At 42.3% G+C, this 9,354-nt stretch overlaps 1 protein-coding gene across 1 annotated transcript; it reads right to left on the bottom strand.

The window, feature by feature from the left end:
• Nucleotides 1-711: 711 nt before the first annotated feature.
• On the bottom strand, nt 712-7,367 carry LOC138125722 (uncharacterized). The gene is made up of 2 exons (XM_069041174.1): nt 5,733-7,367; nt 712-3,092 (listed from the first exon to the last, which is right to left on the bottom strand). The coding sequence occupies exon 2, from the start codon at nt 3,076-3,078 to the stop codon at nt 1,849-1,851; it is 1,230 nt and encodes a 409-aa protein (XP_068897275.1). The 5' UTR covers nt 3,079-3,092; nt 5,733-7,367; the 3' UTR covers nt 712-1,848.
• Nucleotides 7,368-9,354: the final 1,987 nt, after the last annotated feature.

Here is a 9,354-nt window from a genome sequence, read left to right as displayed (position 1 = left end):
GTATGGCCCCATCAAGTCGCACGCTATCGCTTCGAATGTTTGCAACCAGTTGCACAGACCCAGGAAGGACCGTAAGGAGGGACGGTCCTCCGGTGTTGCGGCTCCTTGGATCTGTCTCAGATGTAGCTGTTGGAGCTGGTTGCTTTGAGTGGAAACGACGTGCCCCAAGTAGACGATTTCTCGCTCGCCTAGGTGACATTTTTCCGGAGCGCATTGCAGGTCGTGGATTTGGACCCCTTCGAACACGAGCTGGAGGTGTTTAACGTGCTCCATGGTGAAGTTTCGAAAGTGACCAGTGAATAGTTCCTGGTTCATGAGACGTTGGAACATTGGCGGGGCCCCCTTTAGGTCGAAAGGCATCACTCGAAATCGGTAAAGTCCTCCGTTGGGTGTTGTAAAAGTGGTGTATTTTTGCTCTCATCGGAGAGCGGAACCTGCCAATAACCTGATTTCAGGTCTAGCGACGAGAATACCTTAGCCTGTCCCAAGTCCCTGAGCATTTCCTGGATAATCGGAAGTGGAGCGGCCTCGTCCCGAGTAGCAGCGTTTAGTCTGCTCTAATCCACGCAGAACCGGGGCTAGCCGTCCTTTTTCTTGACGATCACCACGGGTTAGGCGTACCTACTTAGCTAGCCAACCTCTTCTCCATCTGGTCCTGGTCCAAGTACCTGCAGGGGCGTTACCGGAACGGCGTCGAGGAGCCTTCGGACCTTCGACCATAGCTCTACACAGAAGTTCTTCTCAGACCGTTCTGTCAATGGTGACGCGCGTGCAGTGATAGGACTGGGGTCGTTTGCCCGTGGTGTTGGCAGAGCAGGTTTGAAGAAAACCGTGGACCGATTGTCTGTACCGAAATACATGCACCGGCAGTGTGTGTCGATGCAGACCTGGTGCTGCTCCATGAATCCGTAGTCCACGACCAAGAATTGTATAAGAACGTAGGATAGGTGAATCCCTATGCTTGCAATGTTGTCCGCGTCAAGCAGCGTACCAAAATTAAAATCTACCTGATAAAAGTCAAATAAAGGACGATAATGTTTAATGGGTTGCGGCAAGGTTAAGCACATCATGGAGGACCCTTGTGGGGTTCATTTTCACTGCATGGGATTAGCAGTCCATCTTTATTTAAGAGGTTCGTGTCCTGCACATACTTTTCATATTACAACAGTCTTTATTAAAAACCTGTCGTTGTCAGTACAGTTGTGGACAAAATAAAGTGGGACAAGTCTTGCTGCAGATTCTCGGTAAAATTTAGTTGATTGCAACAGGTTTTTATTCTGAAGTTATAAATTTGACACTTGTTAAAAAAAATCCAAAACAATCAAAACGATTATGGTCCGCATTAGCAATAATTTGGTTAAATTGGAAATCATTTTTAAAGTTGAGGATGATTGGTCAATAAGACAGATTGCTCTCAATTATGTACAATACCGCCAAAAATTCCGTATAGTTTATTATCTTATTTATTTTGATTTAATACAATTTTATTATAATTATATTAAATAAATGTTACGACAGATTTACACCAGCGAAAAAAATGTATCACATTTTATTTTGTCTACAACTGTACTTCATTTACCAAAACATTAGAATAAGGAGGCCAAGCTTCGAATAGGTCTCGATGAAAATCAAAATTAAAACATTTGGATTGTTAAATCAAATCCCCGAAATTTAATCACCTATATGGCAGGCGTCTCCACGGGTTTTTCCCCACTTTCTTCGTTGTTCGGCGGCGAGTTGAAGATGGGTGCGAAAGGTGTTCTGATTCCGCGCCCTCCTGTTCCTAGGCCTTGCAATGGTCTCCACCCCATCCGGTAAAGCATCCGCCGCCCGCGGGAATAGATGTACCTACTGACGCTGTCGTCGTGATAGTGATGGAAGGAAACCTAACGTGGTTCCACATGGGATCCATTGGTTGTCGCAGCTGACGGGCTCCATCGGCTCAACTCCCTCTGGGATGAACGCAACTGTCGGAAACGTAGAAGGGAGCATGGGGACTTTCCCGGTAGGACGTAAGCACCCCTGGTTCATGTCCTCCTGAAGTTCCAACGTGAAGTTCGGCGGTGGGATCGAAAATGAGTTAAACGGCGGCTCCTGGCTCATCGCAGATATCGTCGGTCTTGATGTTGGCGTCTGGGACGTTGTCACCGGGTCGTTCCGGTGGCGAGGTTTAGTCCGTGGTTGCCTCGATGGAAAGACACGTGATTGCTGACACAGGAATTCGACAGCCCGGTCGATGGTTCGCTCCCGTTGCGATGTGGCTAGCCACGACGACTGGACAGCCGCTGGAAAGAGCTTCATCAAGCTGGCTACTAAGAATCCTTCGGGGAATGGCAACGTCAGGCCTCGTAGTTGGTTGACGCGTAGGATGAAGTAGTCTGACATGGTCGTTCCACGTGTTGGATCGTACGGTTTTTCCCCGATTTGTTGAAAGACCGTCATCTGGACTTCCTCCGACCAATAATGGCGAAGAAAGTCCCGGCGGAAATCCTCGAACGTTTCCCAGCTCGATTTCCGATACTCGGCCCATTCCCGTGCTTCCCGATCCAAACAGCAGATGACCGCAAGCAGTTTTTCCGCTGGAGTGAACCGAACTCCACTGCAGAACATCTGAAATTCATCAAGGAAACGGATCGGGTTCTTCAACACGGAATTAGTGAAGCGGAGGCGGCGCGAAACCGTTCCAGCCAATGGTGGTGATCGTACGAGATCCGCTGCCAAAGAAGCGGTGATTTGTTGGCAGTCCCCGCTAGGATCGGAGGCGTCCTGGAAATTCTCACCCGTCGTAAGAGTCGCGGATGTTGTTGGGGTCGGCGCGATGTCGGCAGCCATTGAGGTGAATGGTGCTGGCGAGGGTTCTTTGTTCCTACGATTCAACAAAGAATTCAGTAATCCCTCGAGGCGTCGATGGTTCTCGCAGAGTTTGCCGATGATATACGCTTGCTGTTGCAAAATAGCGTCGGTGTCCATCGCGGGTTCCGCTGGAGCGCTCGCCGAACGGACACGCCGTTTCGCCGGCGCCAGAGGCCGATGTGTGGGTGGATTCACCCCAGAATTCTTGGTCTTTCGTTCTTCCATGGTAGAAAAATCACCTGTGAAATACGTTAGTGAATAGAGAGCTTTAAATACATTGTTCGAAATTCGTCTAATAAATTGCATCCCGGTCACGGCACCAAATTCTGTAATAACTCAAACTCACTAGTCTTCCGCCAAAATTCAAACATCTGGATTATCAAACCAAACCCCCGAAATTAAATAAACTGGCCAGGTCGTGATGGTCAGAGAAATGAAAAAACCATAGGTACGGAACGTTTTTTATACAACATGGCGGAAGACTAGCTCGAGATGCAAATGGTGGACCTGCGGGGTGGACAAACTTCGAAATAAAAATATACAAGTCGGTGGGAGGACGCCTGTAGTTAATTTGTAAATATGTACACGAATAAAGTGTACCTACTTACTACAGTGGTGATTCATCTGGAAGCAGATCACTTAATACATTGAACAATTCAGCGGTGCGACTTCGCATGACACTCAAAGAAATACAAACAATACCATCACTATGAGAGGGTCGTTAAAAAGAGTTCCCCTTAGTTGGGTGGAACAAAAGTACAACAAATAAATAGTAACAACAGCCGTCCAGAACCTAAACCTGAAATAAAAGAACAAAGCGGCACCGTCAAACTAGTGATTTGATATTAGAACAGCCACTGTAAATGGGATAAGTAAAACCTCAAAAAATCATTCACAAACGCACCACAATCTTGCGCAACTATTCACGTGCCCACAACCTAACCTCACACGTTGAGCACTATAGGACCCGGGAGTTTCGTTATGGGGCCGCCGCGTTGAGACAACACTAAGCCCCATAGTGTACCCCGTCTTTCATTTACAATCTACCCCGCATCGATAACCTATTATAAGTTCGGCCAAACACGTGCTCACGGCTTTTCTTGTGGCAAGTAGGTAAATGGCCGTTGCCGAAAAATAGGGATGGGCCAAACTGTTATTTTCTGGTAACAGGTACAATCTGTTTCTGTTATTTTAAAATAACAGTTATTTTTAACAGGTTCAAAATAACAGTTGGTTTACTAACGCTCTGCTCTGTTTTTATTTACATTTATATTTCTTAATAAAATATTATTTTTCGTTTTTATTTGGAAATGCTTGATTTATTTTCAGAGCGATTATAATATTCCGCAATGCCACACTCAAACACGCAGTAACAGTCCAGTATTCACTATTCAATGAGAAATGAGATACATATTATTATAGGTACCACTTATGTCATTTTCCACAACTATTGTTTTTCAACCAATCACAGCTTCGAATATTCAAATCGATTGTCGATTATTGGGCTAGACGTTGTCTGCTCTGCAGCTCTGCTCTCTGCTTTTGTTGCGTTGCCTGTTATTTTTATACTCTGGTTTTCTGCTTCAGTACCTGTTTACGACATTTCAACTGCGACTCGACTTGTGTCGACTGGTGCCGATGTGATTGTAGTGTTCTGTTCTCTGCTGTGTGATGCGGATGTTTTTATCAAACTGTTATTTTCTAACCTGTTACTTCTAAAAACGAATAACAGGTGGCAACTGCTACAACTAAATAACTGTTGTAAAATAACAGGTTGCTAAATAACAACACATCCCTACCGAAAAAGACTACAGTTTATTAACCGTCACGCGCAGTGTTGCCAGATCTACCGAATTTTCGGTAGATCTACCGAATTCACATAAAATCTACCGATCTACCGATTTAAACCTCAAATCTACCGAAAAGTTACTCAAAAAATTTTTCATAATCTAACATTTTTAATAAACATTTTTACTTCATTTGCATAAGAGAACATCTAAGGCGTTTTGTTTTGGACTGGTTGATGTGCCGTTATTCCTGGAGTTGAAAGGGTGATCCCGTTAATTACCCCGCTTTCTTTGTGTTCTGTTGTCGAGGGTGTGAAAGTGTCTAGCTTTTATTTATGTATAGTTATTTTCTACATGTTACGGACTTGAACGTATTTCTTTAGAATTATATGACTGTAGCTGTTTTGTTGTTCTTTTTTTTGCTTTTCTCCTTTTGCCAATTGTGTTTCACAATTTATTAATTTATTTTAGATGTAAATCATTTTATTCCACACTATATATGTATTGTTTTATGACAATATTTCTAGGATTAATTGGAAAACAGCGATTTTGTTTACGTAAAAACCGTGAAGTTCTTGCAAGTTTTTCCAACGTTATACTTCATAGAAATATTGCTTTTTAGTTTTTTCAATCTGGAAGGCGTTTTGTTTTGGACTGGTTGATGTGCCGTTATTTCTGCAATCGAAGGGGTGATCCATCACCAAAACTCCGTTAAATGCCCTATTTTTTTTGTGTTCTGTTTAAATTACGCCATGATGAGGGTGTGAAAGAGCGTAGCTTTTATTTATGTAAAATTCAATCGTTTTATTACAAGAAATACGTCCAGTGCCGAGAAATAAAAAAATCTACCGATTTTTTACGAAACCTACCGAAAAGTTCCGAGTTGATCTACCGAAATGTCACTCGATAGGTCTGGCAACACTGGTCACGCGTTCCTTTCACGTGTTTCCCGACACACCCCGAGTTTTGCCCTTTTTCCCTGTTTACATTGTTCCCAAGATCATACATCGATACACAGAGGGTTACGCAAGACCCCCTAATTATTACTTCTGCCGTGCCGTGCGTTATCGAAATGAACAAAGCAAAACATACCTGTGGAATTAATGATTTTTGGACAATACACCAAACTGACAAGGAAGGATTCGAACAAATACGAAAAACAGAAGTCACAACCGTTCAGTTCAAGAGCTGAAAGTAGAGAGGACGCATTTCTTTTTCAAACAGGAAAAAAAATGGGGCCCACTCCGCAGCGGTCGGACTTCCTCGATGGTCTTCGTGCGTCTTCGCTTCTTCTCCTATTAAACATGACAGGGTAGAGCTTAGGATGCGCGCTCTCCAATTTACCGCGGACAGGGGCGTACCATATAATTGTCAGTTTAGGGGCAAAGACTTAACCAAAACTCAATTTTCTTCATCTGATAAAGAAATTCTACACCGAGGTCATCTACTTTTGTTGTAGAACCTCTAATGGAACAATCTTCATCTTCAGAACATTCCCCTGACACTCTGCATAGCGTAAACAAAAGAAAAATGCTTTTTTTTTTTTGACTCCGCCGAGCTGACAACGTTGTACACTTTTGACCTAGGGTGAAAAATCTCATCATCTAAAAATTGAGGTTATCACTTATAATACCACGAGTAGGCAAAGTTATACTCTATTCTTTATCTTGGTGAGTGGTCGATGCGATCAAGCAAGCCATGGGTAGCTTTGTAACTTTTACTTTTTCCACCAAATTTTTGTGTGGTGTAAATTAAATATTAACTGTCATGGACTCATCGCTGTCATTCAGATTCCGAATCTTCGTCAAGCATTCATGTCCAAATCTCGCAATCTTATGTCGCGAAATGTGTATTGTAAGTGATAAGCCGTAGACACCGATTCGTAAATTTAACCTTTCCCGCTCTGAAAATTATCGGCGTCCGTCGTCGGTCAATCTGGCCGTGCCGGGCAATATTGCAAAGAAGTTTGGGTTTGAAAAATTAACCGGATTCTTAGACCATAAACCGGACCTAATTTGACCGCAAAGTGTGTGGCCGGTTTAGAACATTTTGAAATTCCCAATTAAAGCTAGTGTGACACGGTACTAAATTTCACAGAAAATTTAGTAGTACATTTTCGAGAAAATTTAGAACACCGTGTCACACACAAAATTACCAAATAAATTTGCTACTAAATTTTTGCAGAAATTTACCACTACGTGTTCTAAATCCAACTAAAATTGTACGGAAATTTGCGCAGAAACCATAAATTGAAACAGTTGTACCAGAACGCATGCGCTACCTTTGAAACTTTGAATCCGTTCAATTCTATTGGGTCTTTCCCATTGTGTACCCATAACGATCAGCTGATGCCTGTACCAATTTGTGGTTTCTGCGCACATTACCTGACATTTTTACTGAAAATTTTAGGATACGTTGCAAACAGACTACTTGCCAGTTTCTAATAAATTCACTACTAAATTTTCTCAACAATTTACTACTAAATTTTCTGTGAAATTTAGTACCGTGTCACAGTAGCTTAAGTTATGAAAATTTTAGAATACGATGCGATGTGAAGATGACACGTTTGAGGTTATGTCTCGGTGCGTGTGAATCATGAGCAATTTAACCTGGAAAATAATAAATAGAAAGACTGCATTATTGTAATATTTGAATATTTTTTAACAACTACCAACGCACTTTTCCATGGGAACTTTCAAAAATCCCTAAATTCAACTTGACGGCTGAGTATATACTCTATTCTTTATCTTGGTTAGTGGTCAAGTTGAATTTAGGGATTTTTGAAAGTTCCCATGGAAAAATGGGTTGGTAGTTGTTAAAAAAATTTTCAAATATTACAATAATGTACTATCGAATTCATGAAAAACTAGTACAGCAAAACGTCATAGTTTTGTCAACTTTTAAAAAATGTTGTAGTCTAACGTTTCTACGTGCTTTATGTTAAATGGTTATTAATGTCCAACATGTCAAGTAGATAACCTAAATACGTTTGACGTTGGATTGAGCATTGCTAGATTCGAACTGCCATAATGACAGACGTTTATATTTGACATTTTCATGTAGCCTAATTTACTCTAACAAAATTTTGCTGTACTAGTTTTTCATGAATTCGATAGTACCTACTTTACTACTTACAAAGTCGCCGCAAAGTCTTTCTATTTATTATTTTCCAGGTTAAATTGCTCATGATTCACACGCACCGAGACATAACCTCAAATGTGTCATCTTCACATCGCATCGTTTTATAAAATTTTCAAAACTTAGAAATTTCAAAATGTTCTAGACCGGCCACACACTTTCGGGTCAAATTAGGTCCGGTTTATGGTTTAAGAATTCGGTTAATTTTTCAAACCCAAACTTCTTTGCAATATTGCCCAACACGGGCATAATGTTCGGTCAGATTGACCGACGACGGACGCCGATAATTTTCAGAGTGGGAAGGATTAAATTTACGAATCAGTGTCTATGGCTTATAATAATACACTTACAATACACATTTCGCGACGTAAGATTGCGAGATTTGGACATGAATGCTTGACGAAGATTCAGAATCTGAATGACAGCGATGACAGTTAATATTTGATTTACACCACAAAAAATTTGGTGGAAAAAGTAAAAGTTACAAGTTACCCATGGCTTGCTTGATCGCATCGACCACTTACCAAGATAAAGAATAGAGTATATGTTGATTATTTTTGTGATGCTGTCACGAATGTTACCCACGCTTGTATTTGAATTTCACGAGTGCGGCACCACGAGTGGTATTCTCAAGCGTGGGGATGAGGTGGAAACCCTCATCAAGTTGCTGAAACACAAAAGCCCCGGGGCTTGACGAACTCAGAGCCCCCGTATTCAATTCCATTCTTGTTCTGACAGCAATATTTAATAATTGCCTGCGTACCCACCACTTCTCCCCCGTTTGGAAACATGCCACCGCGGTCGTGATCCCCAAGCTGGGTAAAGACCCAACCAACCCTCTTTCATATCGCCAAATATCCCTCCTGAGCATTGCAGGGAACATTTTTGAAATCCTCTCTAACCGTCTGAAAAACTTCATTGAAACCAATAACCTCCTTCACAAGGAGCAGTTTGGATTCCGGTCCGAACGCTCCACCATCAACCCGATCCTAAGTTTCACACGGATGCCATTCGGCATGTTAATCTGAAGGAGTGCACTTTCGCTGTTTTTCTAGACAAGGTTTATTACGACGGGTTGGTCCAGAAACTCACAAATATTCCAGTCAATCCCAAACTCATTCAGCTCATTGACTCCTTTCTCTCGAATCATACATGTAGCGTCAAAATCCAAAACACCAAGTCCCTCTCAATTGTGCTTCAAGCAGGAGTCCCTCAGAGCTCCATCCTTTCCCCCTTCTTTACATTGTACCTATACTGTGGAGATTTTCCCATTACAGATGACCCCCGGACAAAAACCAGACTGTTCGCCGACGACACCGCCTAGTGGACAACCCGAAAGAACCATCTGGACAAACGCCTGGACAGTCAAACCGAACCTAAACCCGAATTGAAAGAAAAGACGGGCACTCTCCGCCCTGGTATATTGTTACGTACCGGGGCATTTAGAGAGACCTAGATTTCCCGCACTACTTCACAACCGCACTTACAGTCTCTGCCTGTCTATAACTGTTGGGCGCTACGAGGGCATATTATTTTCTTCTGCCCTCCCCTAGGAGGGTGGTGAATCTTATCTTGT

Source organism: Tenebrio molitor, chromosome 3 (genome assembly GCF_963966145.1).
Source record: "Tenebrio molitor chromosome 3, icTenMoli1.1, whole genome shotgun sequence".
NCBI classification, from domain to species: Eukaryota; Metazoa; Arthropoda; class Insecta; order Coleoptera; family Tenebrionidae; genus Tenebrio; species Tenebrio molitor.
This window is presented reverse-complemented; position numbering and strand designations above follow the sequence as displayed.